This window comes from Branchiostoma floridae, chromosome 5 (assembly GCF_000003815.2).
Source record: "Branchiostoma floridae strain S238N-H82 chromosome 5, Bfl_VNyyK, whole genome shotgun sequence".
Taxonomy (NCBI): domain Eukaryota; kingdom Metazoa; phylum Chordata; class Leptocardii; order Amphioxiformes; family Branchiostomatidae; genus Branchiostoma; species Branchiostoma floridae.
Genome location: NC_049983.1, coordinates 28,797,066 through 28,821,889, shown reverse-complemented (window position 1 = coordinate 28,821,889; position 24,824 = coordinate 28,797,066). Strand labels below are relative to the sequence as shown.

Here is a 24,824-nt window from a genome sequence, read left to right as displayed (position 1 = left end):
GGACCTTTTTTTAAAGACCTCAAAAAATGCTTCCTTATTACTTACCCCTTGGCCATACCATGCTTCTTGCAGACCATGGGAAAACAGCAGCTGCTTTACCTGGCTTAACCAGGACTTCCTGTCCACCTGGTCAAGCTCGTATAGTAGTTTGTAGCATCTCCTTGTATATCTGTTCTCATTCATCTCTAACACTTTTACCTAAAATTTAATAATTCTAATTTGTCTCTGTATATAAAGAGGGTGTCTCCTTAATTCTCCTCTAACTGCTATATTTGTGTTGTGTACTATTTCTAGTTGTTTACACGGATGGAACCCCCATATTTCACACCCATACATCATAATAGGCAAAATAGTATCAAACAATTTAAAGACTAACTCTGGGGATAATACACCAAACTTGTGGATCCTCTTCTTCAGTATGAAAATTGCTTTGGATGCCTGTGATGCCCTGAGCCCTATACGTTTCCTCTAGAAGAGATGGTTATACCTAAGTACTCGTGTTTACCACTTCAACTTTCTTTCCACCATAGAACCATCTCTCCGACCGCCTTAACTTACCTCCATTCCGAAAAACTATCACTTTAGTCTTAACTAAATTTACTGTCATCTGCCATTTTTCACAATATTTTGTGTGTGCATTAAGCACCCTTTGCAGACCTACTATTGAGTCGGCACACAAGGCTAGATCATCCGCGAACATTAAGCTTAAAATTTCAACATCATCTACTTGTGTACCTCTACAACCACTTTGTGAAAAATAATCATCTAAGTCACTTATAAAGAAGGCAAAGAAGAAGGGGGATGATATACACCCCTGTCTTACCCATCTATTACATGTAAATACCTCACTCATCTCACTCTTCAGTCTGACACAGGATTTTACTTCGGCATATAGTGATTGAACTAGTTTAACCATTTTACTACTTACTTCCCAATTTATTAATTTCATACACAAATACCCTCTATTAACACTATCGAAGGCCTTGGAAAAATTTACAAATACGCAATAGAAACGTCCACCAGTGATAAATATTTATGCACCATAGCATTTAGACAGAACAAATTATCTAAAACACCATAACCCTTCCTAACCCCATTTGCGATTCCACTAGTTTCTCTTCAGCCTGACCCCAAATATTCAATCTTTTCCTCAGGATTGCAAGAAGCAATTTGCCAAATACTGATAAGAGAGTAATACTTCAGAAATCTATAATTTCCCACCTCATCTTTTTTTCCAGATTTTAATAATGGTTGAATAACACCTTTCTGACCATTGTTTTGGAATAACACCAAGCATGAAACATTTATTGAATGACATTTCTAGGTATGATAACAAAATTGAAATACTCCCATGAAAAAAACTCTGGTAATAGTTTGTCCATGCCAGGTGCTTTGCCTGCTTTGAGATTCTTGAGACTGTCTAAAATTTCCTGCTCAGATATTTCTTTATCTAGGCTGTCAACAAACCAAGAGATCAAACTTTTCACACATACTATTGGCATTACTCTCGGCTGTATGTTCCTCCTCTGACTTATTGAAAAGTTCTTCAAAATAATTAGCAAAATCATGTGCACTAATATTTCCAATGTTATTAATTCTCTTTCCTTTAATTTCCAAAATTCCTTAGATTCCTTTTTGTAATCTTTAGCTGTGTTCTCATACGTGCAGTATGTGATCTGTGCGTTGTCCTTACAATGGCCTTATATTCCATTCTAGCCTGTCTAAAATTTCTCCAATCATTTTCTGATTGAGATCTCCTGAATCTATGTAGGCTCTTATTCAAAGTTTGTTTTGCATGTTCACAATCCTGCCCATACCATTCATCTTGGTTGTTCCTTACCAAGTCCTCTCCTCTACATGTTTTGTCCCATGTGAGATGCAGCTGATTCTAGTGCTTGTCCTATTTCTTCCACAGCCGTATCTACCTGATTACCCTGGATATCAGTGACTGTTTCTTGTAGTAGACCTTCTACCAGTTGTCCTTGTAGTCTGCTTTTGAATTCTTCAACTCTATCCCCATTCCATCTATACCTTACTGATCCATTATTCTGGGTATTGTGTTTGGTATATACTAAAGGGTTATTGATGGGAAGCTTACATAGCAGGGGCATGTGGTCTTACTCCACTCTGTATACTACTGAGAAGTCTTTAATTCAGGTTAATATGTTATCTTTTACCAGTATATAGTCTACCACACTTCTTCCTGGTAACCCGTCTTTGTTGTGGATGTTTTCACGAACACATTTAAGCTTCCAACATTTTTATCTTCAAACAACCTGCCATTAACAATTCTTAAGTTTGTTGTCTTACATACGATTATTAGATTATAACCAAACCCATTGATTTGATTGTCCTGGGAAGTCCTCTGGGGAGGCACTGAGTCTACCATATATCACTGTGGGAGGGGGACAAATTCATCATCCTCTATTTCCTCTAACACATAGTCAGACAGGAAGCCGATTCTAGCATTAAAGTCTCCCATTAGCATATAATCACAGTTATCTATTTCTCAAGAGTACTGGAATAATTCAGATTCAATTATTTGAAAAATATCCTCTGCGTCGTGTGTAGGTGAGTCAGCGGGGGACACATAAACCAGACCAATTAGCAAACTTGCTTGTCATGTTAAGAAGTCTTTGTCGCATAAACACCAGAATGACCAGATTATATTTTTAGACAGACTTAGCAGCTGTTTCACTCCTTTGTTGAATTCATCTCTTATAAACATAGCTAGTCCTCCCGAATTTTCTTTTTAACTCTGTTGCTAGTATATACTGTGTAGCCTTCTAGGGTAATGTCCTCCTTGTCTTTGTCTTGAGCCCATGTCTCCTGTAGTCCAAATACACCATACTGTTTTTTAAAACTTTTTGAAGTCACAGTCATCTAGTTTCAATTAGATAGTAGGCCATTAACATTCCATGACATGACGGTTAGTGTAGTTCTTTCAACATGGTGACTTGGGGCATTTTCCTCATTGCCAGCGATTCAGACAAGGTTACAGTACTTAGACTTGTGGCCATACTGTCCACATGTAAAACATTGTGGTCTATGCCTGCATACTCTTACACTGTGACCTTGTACCCCGCATACCTGACATTTCTGTCCAGAATGCCTGTTCTCTGAAATGAATACCAGTAGCTCCATATGATACAGTATTGTGACTGTGTATGCCTGTCTTATCTAACATAAATGAAGCCCAGATTTCAGTGACTTCTTTATTGACATGTAAACCATCAGTTTTAAATAGGCTAGCATCTACCAGACCTTCCACCATAAACCGGTCTGTGCAGTCTATATACCTGGCACCATATAGCTGGCTGACAAGTTGCTGTAGCTCCCAGTTCACTTGCATAGCTTTGTCATTCTTCTCTTTGCTGTCTAGTCTGGGAAGCAGGCTTGCAAATACTACCTGACACTCTGGTTGACATCTCTTCACTTCCTCGACATAAACATTTTTGTATTTAGCCATAATTACTTCTATCGAGTCCGTTCTGAGGTTGTTTGTTCCAGCATGTATATTTACTTAGTTAGTTTTAGTCCGTACGTATAGCAGAATGGATAGCTTAGATACCATAGTTTCAATTTTTGCACCTGAGAATGCAGAAATCACTAGCTGGCTATCTGTCTTGTATCCTTCTGTGTCTGCGTTGAAGTAACTCTGTAATCATCGAACGTTTGAGTCACCTATCAACAGGGTCTTTCCGTCAGGTCTCAGAGAAGTTTCCTGTACTACTGTAGTCCTTACCTTTATATTCTCTCCGGGTGAACTACAAGTATCTTCCTCAGGTCTCATACCATTACTAAGCTGTACATCATGAAGCCTGTTACTTGTTACAAAGTTGCAATTGCTAATGACCAAGAAAAAACAAAGGTGATCATGATGCACAGCGACTACACTCCAAGCAGATATTCCGCTCCGGATATTTTTTACGTTTTGTTAGATGTTGTTATCTGGCTTTCTATTTTGTACCGTTGGTTTATGGCTCGCGCTTTTTGGATTACACCATGAGCTGGTTCACAATCTAATAGAGATTCTCTGGAAACTGCAGCACTAGAAGCGTGTACTGAGCTGAAAATCCAGCAGCTTAAGGGTTAGTACTAATTTGCAAACATGCTGCGGTGCACAAGGTACTTGTAACCTACTTGTACTTACTGCTTTTACTGAATATGAACATATTCCTAACCACTTGTTGCTTTAGTTGAATGTGTAGAATTAATGGAATGGCGGCACGTGTGTTGGGTTATAATCTAACTTCCTGATGACTTTTATTGCAGAATGGACCCGCCACTGTCCGTACCCATGGGGCTGCTGGTCCTACTCGCTCTGGCTGCGGGCGGGACGGCTCAAGGTAAGATTTTTCCCGTAACAATTTCAGACTTTCTAACATAGTCAGCATTACTGTTTAAGTAGCTTAGAACTTTCAACAGCCAAGCCTAGGGAAATTATGATTATAATAGTGTTTCCGATTATGCTCCATGCCAAATGGCGATACGTGTTTTCAATTTGGCTTCGTGGCAGCCGACTGAAAACATGCCCTGGGTGGAGGTAAGGAAATCACTAGTGCATGATGGGACGGCATTGGGTGGAGGTCAGGAAACACTGCATTATGGGTAGGCCGGTGGGTGGAGGTAGAAATTCGGACAAATCACAGGTTAGATCAAGGCCCTAGTAGTTTTCTCTCGTATTGCAGAAGATCTAGAACTTCATTCGTTGATTTTAAGTCATGTGTAAACATACTATACAATATGATCTTCATGGGAAACAATAGCTCTCGGACTCGGAAAGAAATGGTGTATAACTGGCGGTGATATGTAGATATTAGTTCTGACATAAATACAACACTCCTTTTGCAAAGGCCAATTGTTCTGTATCAAATTAAACAACAATATGTCCAAGTTATCTAGACATAATAACGACAATATTAGCAGAAAATCCGGCACGGAAATACCAGTCAGTTTACCTCTTCTTTTAAATACGACATCCACTTCCTTTCGTCCGTGTCTATGACAAAAGGAAATGGGCTCTGCCTGAAACATCTGACCGAGTCCAATTAAATTCATATCTAGCTGCTTAAGTAACTGTTTTTGGAAGGTGTAAGACATGTTGATTGTACTTTGTACATGCAATCCTGGTTTGTCACTACTTAAGAGACTAACTCATGTATGGGATTAATTATAACCATATTAACACCAAATGACCTGCATGTGACAATTACTGTTGAGATATGTTGGTTGGTCTTGACACAATTCAGAGGATCCATTTTCTTCTACAAATGTAGAAACCGGATGGCAACAAACTGACGGAGGGCTGAAGTTCGTGTCGGTTGGCTCATCAGGTGTTTGGGGAGTGAGCGGTGGTGACGAGATCTGGTACAGAACTGGAACTTACAAGAACGAGACCTCTCCGGGCACGGGCTGGGTACAAATCGATGGCGGACTAAAACAGATCTCATCGGGGAACGACATTGTGTGGGGAGTCAACAGCAGGGATGAGATCATAATCCGATTAGGTCAGTCATTGGGCAAGTTTTCCTGGTCCCTTTACCTTAGATGCACTGTGTTCATGATATGTAGATATATGCTGAGTGAAGCGATTTGAAATCTGTCAAAACAAGAATCAGCAAGCTCATTATTACCTCCATGAGAAAGATACGTATAGTTTTTTGTGTGTCTGTTTGTTATCCGGATATTTCTGCACAGTATAACTTCAGAATGGATGGATTACGGGTGGTATTGGGTGAATAGGGAGGTCTTGGGGAGTCGACGATAGACCAGACCCATTTTAGGCTCCCTTGTGGTCAACCTTGGTACTGCAACAGAACTTCCGATTTTGCCCTGGACATGCTATGGTCGTGGTAGTGTGGTGACAGATAGCTTTTCATCTGAATAAAGTAGCAGGGTAGGTTTTGTCCCCTAGCAGCTTGCTCTGGAACTGCAAGGGTGGCTTTGTCAATTATTTTCAAGAATAACCGAAAAAGGAAAAACGAATTTCCATGATATTCGATGTACAGGTAGCTTCAACAGAGATGTACACAGTGATATGCACATTGTACAAATTAGAAGAGAAGACCATTGTCTCGCAAATGCTAATGCATACATGTACTGTATGTCTTATGTCTATATCCAATGTTCTTCTACTTTAGGAATAAGTTCGAGTTCTCCTCAAGGAACTGGCTGGCAGCAAATTCAAGGAGGGATGAAGCAGGTGTATGTCAGCGCAACCAGCAATCAGATGTGGGGCGTGAACTCCGGGGAAGAGATTCTTCGGCGAACTGGAATCACCGCAAGTAATCCAGCAGGTGAGGCACCGCTTCCATCAAACGAGTCACAAATCCAGACAAACGTGTATGAAATAAACTGAAATATGTGTTCTGTCTTCACACTTGTGCTCTCTCGTCCCTACACATACAGGAACAGGTTGGCAGCTGATCGATGGGGGGATGACATTCGTGTCGGTCGGACGAGCCGGCGTTTGGGGCGTGAACAGAGGCGGCGAGATCTTCTACCGCACGGGGACGTCCGGTAATGAGACTTCACCTGGAACTGGGTGGGAACAGGTCAGCGGCGGGCTGAAGCAAATATCATCAGGAAATGGCGAAGTCTGGGGTGTCGCCAGCAACGACCAGATCTTCGTACGGCGCGGTAGGCTCTTTCATGTCTATACTTCATGTATCATCTAAGAAAAGGAAACTTGGTCGGTACCATAGCGAAAGATATCATGCAAGGAACATGATCGTTTGAAATGACTGAAAGTTACTACATTTTCTAGTTAATGTCAGTCGTCTCGTCTATTCTGAATTGTTGTGATTTTTTAATGCATACCCACGACGTGCTCCCTTCTCCGGGTTCCGCATTGACGATATCTTATGTTTTACTGATACAACCGTCTCACATTGCAGGTTTAAGTGCTGAGACACCTCAAGGCAGTAGCTGGGAGCTAATCGAAGGAAGTCTGAAACAAGTTTACATCAGCTCTAGCAGCAACCAAGTATGGGGTGTGGGCGCACCCAACATAATCTTCCGACGACTCGGACAAACCACAGGTTAGATCAAGGCCCTGGAAGTTTCTTTGGTATTGCAGAATATCTAGAACCATTTTACTCTGTGACTGGAGGGTAACCTCCAGCGACAGAGTCTTGCGTTGAGTGTTCGCACCTATATCTCTATGTTCCGTTTGCCGCAATTGTTTGTGTTTTGGCATGTCGCATGTACTCCGTTGCGAAATGATGCAGATTTTTTTCGCGGAAGCTGTTTTATGATGGATGTAGTAATTTCAGTTTTCACCCTACACCGTCCGGTATAGCGATATATCCACGTCTTCCTTATGATCGCGCATTAAGCCTTGTGGTAATTGGATATCGTCAAGCAGATGTTGTCCTCGTCCGGCTTTGCGTTTCTAGTATTGAGGTCGGTTTGACATAGCATAGTGTTAACATTTTGCGCGGTTGATAGTCATATGCATTTTATGGCTAGAACGTGTTGATCATTGGGGTCTTTTTTTGTGGTATGAGAGGGGCATGATGACAATATCCAAAGTGCATATTCTTCGTAAATTACCTACCCAACAAAAGGCAACATCGCCTTCAGCAAGGAACCGGCACCGAGGGTGGGTAGGCCCTGCGAAGGAAGGCCGTCTTGACTGCCTGATTGAGCACGTAGAACTGTGATGGCTGCGGGACCAGGCACAGTAGAATGGGATGTACTAGAACATAATTAAGGACGCACACTGATTTGGTGTGCCAATAGTACTTTTGATGTAAATGTATAATAACTGTAGATTTGCAACTAAGACCAGTATAAATTATTGTTATAATAACATCATTGAATAACCTCCATTGAATTCCATTTTACAATATTTGCGAAGTGTCATTGGAGTATTCATCAGCGGTAACTTGTGCTGTTTGTATCCACAGATGTCGATGAATGTGCAGATGAAACAGAAAACTGCCACGCCCAGGCAACCTGTACCAACACGGACGGCTCCTTCATCTGTGACTGTCACGGCGGTTACCATGGAGACGTTGTCAACTGTACCGGTAATTATATGAACAACAAATCTGATTATACATTCAGTAACAGTTGCAGTCCATACATTACCCCCATTTCAAGACATTCACAAACTCTCACAGCATCATTTATCCAAGGAAACTTGTGTTGTTTGTATCCACAGATGTCGACGAATGTGCAGATGGCACAGACAACTGCCACGCCCAGGAAACCTGTACCAACACGGACGGCTCTTTTACATGTGATTGCACTGAAGGGTACAGTGGAAATGGAGTCAACTGTACTGGTAAGAACATTAAATTGGACAATATATTTAAAGAATGCATGATTTTTATTGAGTAACGTATCAAAACTCAATGCACCATAGCTTTACTCACATAGTAGCCAAGATGACATGACTATGTTATTTGTATCCACAGATGTCGACGAATGTGTTACTACCTGCTTTTACCAAGATTTTCATTGATCCATTTGTTTTGTAATGTTACTACTACAAGAGATGTTGCCATTATACTATATTATGTACGTAACATTATACTATTAGACCGCATCATTTCAATAGAGTAGTGTATCAAAGCACTAAGTCTCATAGCATAGTTACAATGTAGCACAAGTGACGTGACTGTGCTGTTTGTATCCACAGATGTCGACGAATGTGCAGATGGCACACACAACTGCCACGCCCAGGCAACCTGTACCAACACGGACGGCTCTTTTACATGTGATTGCACTGAAGGGTACAGTGGAAATGGAGTCAACTGTACTGGTAAGGACATTTGGTTGTATATCTCTTTTGAATTGAACATTACATTTAAAAAATGCATTATTTTCATAGAGTAATGTATCAAACCTCAATGCACCATAGCTTTACTCACATAGCAGCACAGATGGCATGAATGTGTTACTTGTATCCACAGACGTCGACGAATGTGCAGAAGGCACACACAACTGCCATTCCCAGGCAGCCTGTTCTAACACGGACGGCTCTTTTGCATGTGATTGCACTGAAGGGTACAGTGGAAATGGAGTCAACTGTACTGGTAAGAACATTGAATTGGACAATATATTTAAAGAATGCATTATCTTTATTGAGAAATGCATCAAAACTCAATGCACCATAGCTTTACTCACACAGTAGCAAAGATGACATGACTATGTTATTTGTATCCACAGATGTCGACGAATGCGTTACTACCTGCTTTTACCAAGATTTTCATTGATCCATTTGTTTTGTAATGTTACTACTACAAGAGATGTTGCCATTATACTATATTATGTACGTAACATTATAATATATATTAGACTGCGTCATTTCAATAGAGAAGTGTATCAAAACACTAAGTCTCATAGCATAGTTACAATGTAGCACAAGTGATGTGACTGTGTTGTTTGTATCCACAGATGTCGACGAATGTGCAGATGGCACACACAACTGCCACGCCCAGGCAACCTGTACCAACACGGACGGTTCCTTCATCTGTGAATGTATCGACGGTTACGAAGGAGACGGATTGACCTGCACAGGTATAAAATGCCATTTTTCCTTATTGTTTTTTTACAAGTCTGATAAACATACATGCTTCTATGTGTATTATATATACGACAATAGACGGCGCATCTAGCAAAACAGCCTTGTCCACAGTGATCCACAAAATAGGCTGTAACTAATAAACTAAATGTAAGGTTGAAACTTTGATTTCTTAGACGAAAATCTACAGAACCTAGAAAAACAGGAGTTCGGAGACCTCATACCTCCATGAAATATTCTGATTATGCAAAGGACCCTCAGATATAGCTTACTCCCATGTTATCGAAGTCTGCTTCACCATACCGAATCAACTGCGTTTCGAAAATCTACAAAGCATGCATACAGCTTACTCCTAATTGTCTGAAATCTTTCCTACAACCAGCTTAATAGAACTTCTGGTGAATCATTTCATCGTTTCATTAATTTTTTTGCAATTTTTTTAAAGGGTTCATACTGTGTATATATCGATATGTTGTAGTAAAAGGTCCGTTCATTCGAAAATAAACATATGAAGTGCGACACCAACCGACCAGCTATTAGGTTAAACACTTCTGTTTTTAAATGTGTCCCTGTTTCCGATACTGTTGAAGAGACGTGTAGTGTACAGCCGTTGGGCATGGAAAATGCCGCCGCCACTATCACCGCATCTTCCACCCATCATGACTGCTCTACTGAGAAGGCGCGCTTAGACTCTCAACCATCGGTGTTTAGTGATGGTGGTGGATGGGCCGGGGGATGGTGCCCCGCTCATGACGAGATTGGACAGTGGCTACAGGTACAAACATGCATGTATTAACTTAACATTTTCAGCTAACTTCAATGGACCAGTCGTCCCATGCCAATGACACTGACTTATTAGAGATGAAAGATTTTTTTTGGTTTGTTTGGTGATTTAGTGATTGTCAAAATGAAAGTCAAAACATTGACATATATCCACGTTATGTTCCCTTTGTATTTTTCTGAATCAAAACCATAGGTTGATCTGAATTCAGTGACCAGTATTGCAGGTGTAATCACACAAGGAAGAGCTGCCTCCGGCCAATGGGTGACCAGTTACAAACTAAGCTTCAGCTCTGATGGCGTCTTGTTTGACACCTTCTCGGAACAAGGACAAGAAAAGGTACAGAGATGTTATCCGATTGCAAATTGTAAGTATGTGCGTCACCTTAAAGATACTAAACTTTATGATATGGTGTTACCAGTTCTTTTCTTTTATATCAATTAGACAATCTACTTTGACTCGAACCTTTGGGAGCAACAGGGAACGTAAGAAATGCTGGTAATATGCAAGTGGATGTGAGTGAAAGTGTAAAGGCAGTGGCAGCAAAAAAGTAGAATTATATCCAAAGAACAGCATATTCTTTTGATTTCTATAAAAGTGTTATCGTATAGTTGATATCAGACTGACATGATTGTTATCAATGAACTAATAGTTTAAATGTGAGCCTTTCCAAATCAAACGTGGTCAGACTAACGTACTTGTATGTGAATTTGATACCTATATATCTATCTATCTATATAGCTATATATATATATATAACTATATATGTATATATATATATATATATATATATATATATATATATTTATATATATATATATATATATATATATATATATATATATATATACATATAATTTGTTTATTTATTCAGTTATTCCTTCATTTACATATAGGTGTTTAATGGCAACAACGACGACAACACCCAGGTTGAACATCGCCTTTCTCCACCCGTCACGGCAAGGTTTGTTCGGTTCCATCCGGTGGGATGGCAGGCATATCCCAGCATGAGGATGGAGGTTCTCCTATGTGATCTGGGTAGGACAGGATCAAAGTTGTCTTCCTAATGTATTTAACTGAAGCCAAATCAGTTATTATACGGTGGTATGCACATACACTAATATGATACACAGTTATGCATCTTTCTTCAGAAAACTGACAAGTAAAGCAACAATATATGTTTTGTCTTTTGTAGAAAGAAATTCAGCTCGTATTGTTGTTCCGGTAGGCTTATTGGCAGACAGCATCATTTATCCATGGAAACTTGTGCTGTTTGTATCCACAGATGTCGACGAATGTGCAGATGGCACACACAACTGCCACGCCCAAGCAGCCTGTACCAACACGGACGGCTATTTTACATGTGATTGCACTGAAGGGTACAGTGGAAATGGAGTCAACTGTACTGGTAAGAACATTGAATTGGACAATATATTTAAAGAATGCATTATCTTTATTGAGAAATGCATCAAAACTCAATGCACCATAGCTTTACTCACATAGTAGCCAAGGTGACATGACTGTGTTATTTGTATCCACAGATGTCGACGAATGTGTTACTACCGGCTTTTACCAAGATTTTCATTGGTCCATTTGTTTTGTAATGTTACTACTACAAGAGATGTTGCCATTATACTATATTATGTACGTAACATTATACTATTAGACCGCATCATTTCAATAGAGAAGTGTATCAAAACACTAACTCTCATAGCATAGTTACAGTGTAGCACAATTAGTGATGTGGCTGTGTTGTTTGTATCCACAGATGTCGACGAATGTGCAGATGGCACACACAACTGCCACGCCCAGGCAACCTGTACCAACACGGACGGCTCCTTCATCTGTGAATGTATCGACGGTTACGAAGGAGATGGATTCACCTGCACAGGTATAAAATGCCATTTTGCCTTATTGTTTTTTTGCAAGTCTGATAAACATACATGCTTCTATGTGTATTATATATACGACAATAGACGGCGCATCTAGCAAAACAGCCTTGTCCACAGTGATCCACAAAATAGGCTGTAACTAATAAGCTAAATGTAAGGTTGAAACTTTGATTTTGACGAAAATCTACAGAACCTAGGAAAACAAGTTCGGAGACCTCATGCCTCCATGAAATATTCTGATTATGCAAATGACCTGCAAATCTGCATAATTTATGCAGGGATACAGCTTACTCCCATGTTATCGCAGTCTGTTTCGCCATACCGAATCAACTGCGTTTCGAAAATCTACAAAGCATGCATACAGCTTACTCCTAATTGTTCTGAAACATTTCCTACAACCAGCTTATAACTTCTGGTGAATCATTTCATCGTCTCATTAATTTTTTTGCAATTTTTTTAAAGGATTCATATTGTGTATATATCGATATGTTCTAGTAAAAGGTCCGTTCATTCGAAAATAAACATATGAAGTGCGACACCAAACGACCAGCTATTAAGTTAAACACTTCTGTTTCTAAATGTGTCCCTGTTTCCGATATTGTTGAAGAGACGTGTAGTGTACAGCCGTTGGGCATGGAAAATGCTGCCGCCACTATCACCGCATCTTCCAGCCATCATGACTGCTCTCCCGAGAAGGCGCGCTTAGACTCTCAACCATCGGTGTTTAGTGATGGTGGTGGATGGGCCGGGGGATGGTGCCCCGCTCATGACGAGATTGGACAGTGGCTACAGGTACAAACATGCATGTATTAACTTAACATTTTCAGCTAACTTCAATGGACCAGTCGTCCCATGTGTCAATGACAGTGACTTATTAGAGATGAAAGATTTTTTTGTTTTGTTTGGTGATTTAGTGATTGTCAAAATGAAAGTGGAAACATTGACATATATCCACGTTATGTTCCCTTTGTATTTTTCTGAATCAAAACCATAGGTTGATCTGAATTCAGTGACCAGTATTGCAGGTGTAATCACACAAGGAAGAGCTGCCTCCGGCCAATGGGTGACCAGTTACAAACTAAGCTTCAGCTCTGATGGCGTCTTGTTTGACACCTTCTCCGAACAAGGACAAGAAAAGGTACAGAGATGTTATCCGATTGCAAATTGTAAGTATGTGCGTCACCTTAAAGATACTGAACTTTACGATATGGTGTTACCAGTTCTTTTCTTTTATATCAATTAGACAATCTACTTTGACTCGAACCTTTGGGAGCACGGGGAACGTAAGAAATGCTGGTAATATGCAAGTGGATGTGAGTGAAAATGTAAAGGCAGTGGCAGCAAAAAAGTAGAATTATATCCAAAGAACAGCATATTCTTTTGATTTCTATAAAAGTGTTATCGTATAGTTGATATCAGACTGACATGATTGTTATCAATGAACTAATAGTTTAAATGTGAGCCTTTCCAAATCAAACGTGGTCAGACTAACGTACTTGTATGTGAATTTGATACCTATATATCTATCTATCTATCTAACTATATATATAACTATATATGTATATATATATATATATATATATATATATATATATATATACATATAATTTGTTTATTTATTCAGTTATTCCTTCATTTACATATAGGTGTTTAATGGCAACAACGACGACAACACCCAGGTTGAACATCGCCTTTCTCCACCCGTCACGGCAAGGTTTGTTCGGTTCCATCCGGTGGGATGGCAGGCATATCCCAGCATGAGGATGGAGGTTCTCCTATGTGATCTGGGTAGGACAGGATCAAAGTTGTCTTCCTAATGTATTTAACTGAAGCCAAATCAGTTATTATACGGTGGTATGCACATACACTAATATGATACACAGTTATGCATCTTTCTTCAGAAAACTGAGAATTAAGTAAAGCAACAATATATGTTTTGTCTCTTGTAGAAAGCAGCTCGTATTGTTGTTCCGGTAGGCAAATTGGCAGAAACATGTTATCTTCTCACATCGTCGTGTGTCTAGCCTTTTCTCTGTCCTTTGCGTCAGCGGGATATCTGGAAGAAGCAGCGCCGTATATTGTTGTTCACGGCATAATGATTGTTGGGCTAAAAAGACTATCCCCACAGGCTTGTCTGACCTGGTCTTCACGGATGTCGGGATGGACTACATGACCCTGTCCTGGAGGGCGCCTGTTGACCTGAATATAACCCGGTACCGGCTGCGCTATCGTCCCCCCGGGGCCTCGCACCGGGACCTGTCTCCCCCACCCTCCCCGGGCGACACCGCGGCCACCGTGCCCGGACTGTGGGCAGACACAGAGTACACCTTCACCCTGACGGCGTTTGGAGATGGCGACCAGGAAGTTGGAGAGATCAGTGGGACAAACACAACAGGTTGGTTGGTGGTGAGGCATGGATGTAGGGAGATTTTGATCTTCCAACGCGATTGACTGCAGAAAGGCTGCACTCTACTTTTGACCTAGAATGAAATTAATTGATCATCAATAATTTTATTGAGCAAAGAAAAAGTTCAGCATTGGCAGCTAAAGGCTGGATTATGGTTGGAATTTAGACGGGGTTAAGATCATTGGGTAAGGCTCTCTTTTTACAGTGTTCCTGGTATGAATTTGAGACCTGGTCATTAGGGCCCGTCTAACAGTAGATTTGATCGCTGGCCATGTTTTCCAGCTGAGGTTATCGTGAACGTGGAGTGTCATCAGGATCACATGACCGTGACCTTCCCCAGAGCGGCGCTACCAGCGGTAGATGTGGACAACATGCACCTGCTGGACGCCAGCTGCGGCGCCACGGTTACAGACACGGAGGTGACTCTGCGGGCAGGTCTGCAGGACTGCGGGACCATTCAGGACGTAAGTAGGGTGCTGGACAATGGAGAATAGACACTCTACTGTCAGTAGATGTGAGTAGGCTTGTGGACAATGGGGAATAGACACGGTCTACTGTCAGTAGATGTGAGTAGGCTTGTGGACAATGGAGAATAGACACGGTCTACTGTCAGTAGATGCGGGTAGCCTTCTGGAAAATTGAGAATAGACACGGTCTACTGTCAGTAGATGTGAGTAGGCTTGTGGACAATGGCGAATAGACACGGTCTACTGTCAGTAGATGTGAGTAGGCTTGTGGACAATGGAGAATAGAGACGGTCTACTGTCAGTAGGTGTGAGTAGGCTTCTGGAAAATGGAGAATAGACACAGACTACTGTCAGTAGATGTGAGTAGGCTTGTGGACAATGGCGAATAGACACGGTCTACTGTCAGTAGATGTGAGTAGGCTTGTGGACAATGGAGAATAGAGACGGTCTACTGTCAGTAGGTGTGAGTAGGCTTCTGGAAAATGGAGAATAGACACAGACTACTGTCAGTAGATGTGAGTAGGCTTGTGGACAATGTAGAATAGACACGGTCTACTGTCAGTAGATGTGAGTAGGCTTGTGGAAAATGGGGAATAGACACGGTCTACTGTCAGTAGATGTGAGTAGGCTTGTGGACAATGGAGAATAGACACGGTCTACTGTCAGTAGATGCGGGTAGCCTTCTGGACAATGGAGAATAGACACTGTCTACTGTCAGTAGATGCGGGTAGCCTTCTGGAAAATGGGGAATAGACACGGTCTACTGTCAGTAGATGTGAGTAGGCTTGTGGAAAATGGGGAATAGACACGGTCTACTGTCAGTAGATGTGAGTAGACTTGTGGACAATGGAGAATAGACACGGTCTACTGTCAGTAGATGCGGGTAGCCTTCTGGACAATGGAGAACAGACACGGTCTACTGTCAGTAGATGTGAGTAGGCTTGTGGACAATGGAGAATAGACACGGTCTACTGTCAGTAGATGTGAGTAGACATGTGGAAAATGGAGAATAGACACGGTCTACTGTCAGTAGATGTGAGTAGACATGTGGAAAATGGAGAATAGACAGACTGTCAGTAGATGTGAGTAGGCTTCTGGACGATAGGGAATAGACAAGTGAAAAATAGATGTAGAGAGTAGAATTTTTAAATAAGTTTGTTTATTGTTTGATATTTTTCATTTCACCAGGTGGTAACTGCAAATTTAGATGGCTAGAAGTTTTAACCAATGACCATTTACATGTTGAAAACGGAGAAACAGGCAAAATACAGTAGAATCTAGTTGAGGCGAGCGATGATTGCTACGGACAATAAATGGAGGTCCCATGTTTGACGAGAGTCACACCTACATGTATCGTAATGAGTAGAGGTCCTTCCAGGTGTGAGTGAATCATAGTCATCCCGGCCTAGATGGGGTAGAGAGATTCCCGAGCAGCCTTTGTAACCCCTGCAGTTGTTCAAGCTTGTCTAGGCTAGGTGCTTTTGACTTACGGAGAGCAGATACTGCTCCATTGAGAGTTAGTTCAGTGTCCAGAAATGGTCCATGTGACCTTGCACTGAGCAAAATTGTAGGAAGCATACAGTAAAACAAAAGTACTTGTAGTACATGCCATTGTAAATGACAATATTTTTTTAAAAATGACAATTCATCACAAAGATTTGTTTTTCTGATTGCTGAGTAAGTGAATCTGCCTTTATCCCTGTTTCCAGTCTTCAGAAGCCGATAAATTCATCTTCACCAACGAGGCCATCGCCAATCAGCTGACGTCTGACAACGGAGCCGTGAGAGGGACGCCCTTCAGCAAGAGGTTCCGGTGTGAGTTCCTCCGTCAGTACGTGGTCTCACAGGGGAGGGAGATCCTCTACAACATCCCGTCTCCTCGGTAAGTTCCTCCGTCAGTACGTGGTCCCGTCTCCTCGGTAAGTTCCTGCGTCAGTACGTGGTCCCGTCTCCTCGGTAAGTTCCTCCGTCAGTACGTGGTCTCACAGGGGAGGGAGATCCCCTACAACATCCCGTCTCCTCGGTAAGTTCCTCCGTCAGTACGTGGTCTCGTCTCCTCAGTAAGTTCCTCCGTCAGTACGTGGTCCCGTCTCCTCGGTAAGTTCCTCCGTCAGTACGTGGTCTCACAGGGGAGGGAGATCCTCTACAACATCCCGTCTCCTCGGTAAGTTCCTCCGTCAGTACGTGGTCTTACAGGGGAGGGAGATCCTTTACAACATCCCGTCTCCTCGGTAAGTTCCTCCGTCAGTACGTGGTCTCACAGGAGAGGGAGATCCTCTACAACATCCCGTCACCTCGGTAAGTTCCTCCGTCAGTACGTGGTCTCACAGGATAGGGAGATCCTCTACAACATCCCGTCTCCTCGGTAAGTTCCTCCGTCAGTACGTGGTCCCGTCTCCTCGGTAAGTTCCTCCTTCAGTACGTGGTCTCACCGGGGAGGGAGATCCTTTACAACATCCCGTCACCTCGGTAGAATTTATCAGTACAAGCCCAGCTGTGTCATTACAGAGTGTTAGCAAAGCCAAGCTTAGCTATTAGATAATTTATTCAGGGTCAACTTTAGCATAATCCACGTTAGTGCTAACCTTACCATGAGTGCAGAATTCTTGATCTAAATGCAGCCTCCATGCCAGGTTCATGTTTTCACACATTCTAAATGTCTAATTGGCATAAAATGAATGCTTTTTAAGATTTTATGGTTCTGTTTTCAGTGTGCAAGTTGTTGACGCGGAAAATAGTTTCACCTTTGAGATGCACATGTTCACATCGTCAGACTTCACTGCGACATACAACTCAGACGACTACCCTGTGCAGGTCAGCTGTTGTTTCATTTTTTAAAATAATGTCTGTCAAATTACTTGTCTTGTTATGGTTATATGAAAACTGTCATCTGGTGTGCAAACCAGCAGGAAAGTCATTACTGCCGTTTCAGATATGCTTGTCATTTATTGATATAACAATGTAACCACTTTGCCTGACTCGTCCCTCTCCCAATGTAATGCGTCTTTTATTGTTTTCTCCTATATTTGTGCACGGTTAGGTGACCTCAGCCGACCGTCTCCACTTCGGATTGAGCGTGAACTCACCTCTCAACGACCTGGAGCTGTTCGCTCTTCGCTGCCTCGCCACGCCCAGTACCGACCCTGACGACTCTCCCAGTGTCAGCATCATCCAGGACGGGTACGTCACCTTCGCGTGATTACCTTACATCAAAGGTTGACTAGTTTGTTCGGACATGGCAAGAGTCCGGTGTTCTCATTTAAAACCTACTCCAGTTATCATGTTAAAAATTCGGTCAGTAAACCATTATTCTGTGGCGTTCACGATGACTTCTCTCCTAACGTTATAGGTGTCACATAAACAACGCATCAGCCAGGCTGTTGCATGTTAGTCTAGCAAACCATTATTCTGTGGCATTCACAGTTACTTCTCTCCTGTAGATGTGACGTCGACACCACTCTTCAGCGAGACTCAGAACGGTCTAACGACATGGCCTTATACTACTCCATCCAGTCCTTTACATTCCCCAACATTGACGATCCCAGTCTGGTAAAATAGGCAGTCATTGGTCGGGTGGTGACAGGGCTAGCTGTCAGCCAATAGGGAGTCAGTGGTGGTGGCAGGGCTAGCTGTCAGGCTATAGGGAGTCAGTGGTGGTGGCAGGGCTAGCTGTCAGCCAATAGGGAGTCAGTGGTGGTGGCAGGGCTAGCTGTCAGCCAATAGGGAGTCAGTGGTGGTGGCAGGGCTAGCTGTCAGCCAATAGGGAGTCATTGGTGGTGGCAGGGCTAGCTGTCAGCCAATAGGGAGTCAGTGGTGGTGGCAGGGCTAGCTGTCAGCCAATAGGGAGTCATTGGTGGTGGCAGGGCTAGCTGTCAGCCAATAGGGAGTCAGTGGTGGTGGCAGGGCTAGCTGTCAGCCAATAGGCAGTCATTGGTGGTGGCAGGGCTAGCTGTCAGCCAATAGGGAGTCAGTGGTGGTGACAGGGCTAGCTGTCAGCCAATAGGGAGTCAGTGGTGGTGGCAGGGCTAGCTGTCAGCCAATAGGGAGTCAGTGGTGGTGGCAGGGCAAGCTGTCAGCCAATAGGGAGTCATTGGTGGTGGCAGGGCTAGCTGTCAGCTTTTCCGTAATGTAAGATCTTGCAGATGTAGAGTTGTTGCTGCAGAATGCATTTGTGATGGTCTCTTGATTGTGAAAAAGGTTTCGGCTTAGTTTGCATAAAAAAAGGGCACAAATAAAACAGCAATCGGCGTGTTGGTACTACATGCTTTGCGGGTCCTACCTGGTGTGTATGTCCCTTAAATGCCAAGGTGGTGTGCCAGTTACATACAATTGTTGTCCTTCCCCCCCACGACAGGTGTACATCCATTGCACCATGGTGGTCTGCTTCCAGAGCGACCCGGACTCGCGGTGCAGTCAGGGCTGCATCCCGCCGAGCCGGCGCAGGCGCGCTGTGCCCGACCTGAGCGATGGCCGCGTCCGACGTGCCAGCGAAACGGACCATATAACAACCATCAGCCAGGGACCCTTCAAAGTGGAGAATGCACAAGAACAAGGTAGCTATAGAATTTGTTTATCAGCAAAATGCCAAATAGTTACTCAAGTGCAATCACGAAGTGATCCTCACCCAGGGACCTTTCAAAGTGGAGAATGCACAAGAACAAGGTAGCTATAAAATTAGATTTTCAAGAAAGTATGGCTCAGCGAGTGAACCAAAATCGGATGTTCTGTGACTGTCAAGTCTGTAACAATGTTTTGTTTTTGCCAATGATTACCAACAGTAATATGTCATCTCATAGGCAAAGCTTGTAAGAGGTTTCTAGTTACATTATCATCTTTTCCATGATGGGGAAAGTCTAAGGTGCTAGCAGCCTTCTTACCTACATTCTTCTTTGCAGAGACTTGTTGCATGTTTTTTCCATGTCTGGCAAATGTACAAATACTACACACTAGTGCACTGTCAGGTAGCAGACAGTATGTAGTTATAATGACCATGATGTGTGTGTGTTTCCCCAGCCGCCCCCCTCCCCACTGTCGGCATCGCTGTGGGCACAGCTGCGGGGATAGCCGGAGTCCTGCTGGTGGCTGCTGCTGCCTTCCTGGTGAGGAAGAGACGCGGACGTGGCGCCAAGGAGCAGGCCGAGGATCGTGTCGGTCAGTACGATGTTCATGCACCTAACAGAAACTGCTGTGAGACGCTTGTTAAAGACCCCTTGTTAATGTAGCAATAAGTAAGGCAACAGAAAAGTTTAGCTAAGCCATGCATGAGTCTTCGATTGTCCACGTGTCATCATTTAGCAATAGATTTTTTAAAAGTTTGTAGACAGATTCTGCCCTTAAACTCTAACCTCCCCATACTAATAGTTGCAAGGAGCATTCGGTCCTTTCCCTCATATTTCTCTTCTCTTAATTTGATACGGTTTTTATTTGATATTGTTTTTATTTCAGGTTTTGACAACTATTCGTTTGAGCTCTGGGGAAAGGACAAGGCTGCCAGCGCCACCCCCAAACCCGAGTAGTCGGTTCTGGAGTGAGGCACGAAATGTCAGCATGAGCGATGGAGTTCACACCAAATCTCTCGCTCCCTTTCTCAATTTCTCTTTCTCAATACAATCTTTTTAACCTCAGCATCTCTCCTCTTTTTCAATCCATCAATCTCTCCTCTTTCTCAATCTCTCCTCTTTCTCAATCTCTCATCTTTCTCAATCTCTGCCTTTCTCAATCTCTCATCTTTCTCAATCTCTCCTCTTTCTCAATCTCTCCCTTCCTCAATCTCTCCTCGTTCTAAATCCATCAATTTCTCCCTTTCTCAATCTCTCCCTTTCTCAATCTCTAGTAGTGGTAATTAACTGTTACTGTTAGTAGTTCCTCTCTCTTTTTCTCAATCTTTTGCCCTTTTAAATATTTCTCCATCCCTTTCTCAATCTTTCTTAACCCCCTTCTTCTTTCTCAATAACACTTCCTCCTTTTCCTAAATCTCCCACTCGTTCTCAATCACTCCAACATACACACACACATACACACACATACACACACATACTCTCTCTCTCTCTCTCTCACACTCTCTCCCCCCCCCCACCACCACCACCCCCACACTCTCGCATACTCTTCTCACTTGGTCTTCATCCTTATCCCTTTGTCTTTCTTCATCATTCCTCCTTTTCAATCTTCTGAAGCTATTCTTCATTTCTTCGCATATATAACCATATTATAAGTTAGATAGGAAAGCTGACAACAGTTTAAAGCCTAGGGAAATTTGGAGAAGTCAATTATAAAACCTAGCAGAATTTTTTCACATTAAGACTAAATTGACAAAAGTCCAGGAGCATGGAGCACAAAAATATCACTGGGCAAATTTCAGTTCTTCAAAGAACTTACATTGGGCAAATAGCACAAAAATATCACTGGGCAAACTTCAGTTTTTTCAAAGAACATACATTTGGGCAAATAGCACAAAAATATCACTGGGCAAATTTCAGTTTTTTTAAAGAACATACATTGGGCAAATAGCACAAAAATATCATTGGCCAAAATTCAGTTTCTTCAAAGAACATAGTTACATTGGGCAAATCTCTGGGCAAATTTCAGTTTTTTAAAGAACACACATTGGGCAAATAGCACAAAAATATCATTAGGCAAAATTCAGTTTCTTCAAAGAACATACATTGGGCAAATTTCTTTTTTTTCAAAGAACAAAACATTTAAAAGACCATTTGTAAGTTAATGTGTCTGGACTATTATTTCAATGCTGGATGCAAACGTGTTAGTATAGACACAGTTGGTTAGAAGGCGGAAAACTGTTGTCAGCTGAACAAAAAACCCCAAAATGCCGGTGAAAGGAGCTTTACGGTACCATTGCTGCATCCACAGTGTGACAGTCAGGGGAGACAAAACCTCCGGGTTCTGTGGAGAATGTTTTGCGAGGATTATGCAGTAATTGTGTTTGACATGGTGGCCACCATATCTGCAGTTTACAACCTTCAGAGTCAGAGGCATTTACTGATATGAGAAAGGAAAAGATGAGATGAGGCAGTGAGGCTGGCTGTGAAACATTGTGGGATAGTGGTGTATTACGAAATAATATGAGTGCAAATTGCTAGCAAGACTATACAGTAATAACTGTGTTAACATTTAGCTTTGTCATCTTCAGACTTTAACCACTAAATCTTATTCTGTTCCAAGGCTCTAAATGTAGGTTTCTAGTGTATGATCTTATTTCTGTACTAGATATAACTTTTCATCTTCCAGTAGCTTTTTGATTAGACGTTGCTGATACTGAGGTTATAAGGTCAGCGTTGTTAGTTTATAAGATACCAGGATGTTAGAAATATGAGGTGTATTAATAGCATTTTATTAGCTTTTCTGTAGATTGAGAATAAGTTATCTTACTTGTAACCAACAATTTAGTATTTCTGAGGCAAAAATAAACTAGACTCTTTTATAGAGGTGCTGCAGAATTTTGTTATTGTGTTATTATATAGAGGTGCTGCGGAATTTTGTGTTATTATGTAGAGGTGCTGCGGAATTTTGTGTCAGCAATAATTGTGAGATTAACACAGATGTCCCTATGAGAAGATAGAGAAGAGATACCATCATGCATTAAATCCAGAGAAGTGATGTCTTGTTTAACTCACAACTAGAACTGATCGCTTAGTTACGTTTATCCTTTATTTGCGTTTGCTTTGAAACTTTTTAATATAAGATGTGCAGTTTTGGTACCACACACCTGTGTCTGTTGTCTTTGTGTCAGATTTCATAGTATTGCTAGACTTCTTAGGAGAATAACTGAAAGTACAAACTGTCAGGTCAAAAGCTGACTTTTTCCATCAAGTAGGAAAGTATAACTTTTACTTAGTTGTGTTCCACATGATGTAAAACTATAAGCCTCAACACTTATGGTCTGATAAGAATATCGATCTTAATACAGAGGGGGGGGGGGGGGGGAAAGCCACTAAGACACTCCTTTGTAAGTTAAAAGCTGCAAACCTGGCAGAATCCATGTCAATTGAAAAATGCCAATTAAAGACTAATTATTATTGTGGGGTCATTTAGCATAACGACAGGGTGCTTGGCCCATGAACCAGAGGCCCTGGGTTCTAATCCGTTGATGTGCGACCAATCTTGTGTCCTTGGGAAAGGCACGTTACACGACTTTGCTCACTTCGCTCGGGATAAATGAGTACCCGGCCAGATTTGGTTAAGGACATCCCTCAGCTCAGCTCCGATAGGACGTTAAATGGAGGTTCCGTGTTTGAGGAGAGCCACACATTTAGCATATTAAAGAACCCACCATATCTATCCAAAAGACTGGTCCTTCCTGGTGTGGTTCAAACCTACAGTCTTATGGCCGCACCTGGGGCAACTACTGTCGTCTTAAGGTTACCTGAGTTAGCGCCAAACAGCAGCCATTCGACCCTTGTAACATTCGTATGGAGGTCACTTGAGCTAAATTCCTGAGTAAAACACCTTTGCGATTAAGCCCAGCCTATTGTGAGCTTGCAATTAAGCCCCTGCCTGCAAAGAGAGAGAGAGAGAGAGAGAAGTCGGCCCGCCCAATAATTGTAATATTTCTTTTGCGACTGCCAACATCAGAGACGTCAGACTTACCCATACTGCTTTGCGACCCAACCAGCCCCAGAGACAGAAAAACAGCACAGAGGATGTGGTCACCATGGCAACAGACAAGCCAGATGTAACACTAAACCCCCTTATATGGAGAAGCGAGTAATTTAATTCCACAGCGGCCCCGACACACATCATTGTTAGTGAAGCTTATTCAGTAGGTGGAATCTTGTAGCCTCCTGTGCAGACTTCTGTAGCAGTTACTGTAGCGTTTATTTATTGGGAAGCGCTGGTTTGGGATTTTCAACAAGGGCTTAAAGGTTTGCTATGCTGGAAAAGAATTTCTGGGTGCGGCAAAACTTCTTTTCCTGGCAAAGAGTCGACGTTAGCCCGCGTTGGAAATTGAGAATCAGCGCTCCCCAAAAATAAACAACACCGCGCCAAACGTCTGCAAAGGAGGCTAGAAACTTGACAGTTGAAATGGAGACCAGATCACACGCCAGAACTAGACAATTGTTGGCAGTTGGATGAAAGGAGAAAACGCCTCTTTGACAATTTGACCCCTGAACTTTGAAAAGTGAGACTGATAGTGAACCATGTGATTACCACATACGCAGTTTGGTCCATTTGCCTGTGTCGATCTCAGATTGGATAAGACGCCCTAGGTAAAAAGGCCCTTCTCAAGCTTGATTTAAAAACAACAACGATGAATTTAAAACGAGTCACTGCACACAGTATAAACACAAAATTATAAAGGTCACTACACACGATGTAAACACAAACTTACAAAGGGTCACTGCACACGATGTAAACACAAACTTACAAAAGGTCACTGCACACGATACAAACAGAAAAGCGTCACTAGTGACAATTGACAACACTGGTGGCAAATGACCTTTGCAAGAAACCGGTTTTCCTTCCATCAGGTGGATCGTTCAGAACGCCACCTGGCGAACCTCAGCAGAAGTTCAGAACCAGGTCTTGAAACACAATTTCAGAAGGTAGTGGCAAAATAACGTTAGAGAACATGGCGATATCGCACTGCACTTTTCCAAACTACTATGCTCAGGAGGGACTCCAATGTCTACTACCTACATTACAATGTCATTTGTAGATTATTTGCTAGTGTTTTAACTTAACAGGTTAGCCATTTACTAATATGTATCTATAGAATTATCTAATA

At 42.1% G+C, this 24,824-nt stretch overlaps 2 protein-coding genes and 1 long non-coding RNA gene across 5 annotated transcripts in view; all 3 read left to right on the top strand.

The window, feature by feature from the left end:
* LOC118416885 (creatine kinase, flagellar-like) overlaps positions 1 to 24,824 on the top strand; it is a 778,750-nt gene that overhangs the window by 242,594 nt on the left and 511,332 nt on the right.
* On the top strand, positions 8,024 to 8,441 carry LOC118416905. The gene is made up of 3 exons (XR_004831283.1): positions 8,024 to 8,036; positions 8,171 to 8,293; positions 8,427 to 8,441. It is a non-coding gene; the product is annotated as an uncharacterized LOC118416905 (long non-coding RNA).
* Positions 11,217 to 22,802, top strand: LOC118416889 (uromodulin-like 1). 3 transcript variants are annotated; one of them, XR_004831278.1, is made up of 16 exons: positions 11,217 to 11,354; positions 11,602 to 11,724; positions 12,085 to 12,207; positions 12,816 to 13,000; positions 13,203 to 13,346; positions 13,855 to 13,996; positions 14,337 to 14,603; positions 14,898 to 15,079; positions 16,792 to 16,964; positions 17,794 to 17,896; positions 18,123 to 18,262; positions 18,523 to 18,631; positions 19,437 to 19,635; positions 20,096 to 20,233; positions 20,528 to 22,525; positions 22,594 to 22,802. XR_004831278.1 is itself a non-coding variant. In XM_035822169.1 (15 exons), the coding sequence occupies exons 1-15, from the start codon at positions 11,324 to 11,326 to the stop codon at positions 20,596 to 20,598; spliced, it is 2,130 nt and encodes a 709-aa protein (XP_035678062.1). In that variant the 5' UTR covers positions 11,217 to 11,323; the 3' UTR covers positions 20,599 to 22,802. The 3 variants fall into 3 exon arrangements, 1 of the variants encoding a protein (XP_035678062.1); XM_035822169.1 differs by having other exon boundaries at positions 20,528 to 22,802; XR_004831279.1 differs by lacking the exons at positions 18,523 to 18,631; positions 20,528 to 22,525; positions 22,594 to 22,802 and having other exon boundaries at positions 20,096 to 20,225.

Coding starts and splice junctions, on each gene's coding strand:
- LOC118416889 (XM_035822169.1), top strand. CDS start 11,324: ATGAGGATGGAGGTTCTCCTATGTGATCTGG. Junction 15,080..16,791: donor ACTGCGGGACCATTCAGGAC/GTAAGTAGGGTG, acceptor CCCTGTTTCCAG/TCTTCAGAAGCCGATAAATT. Junction 19,636..20,095: donor GGAGAATGCACAAGAACAAG/GTAGCTATAGAA, acceptor GTGTTTCCCCAG/CCGCCCCCCTCCCCACTGTC.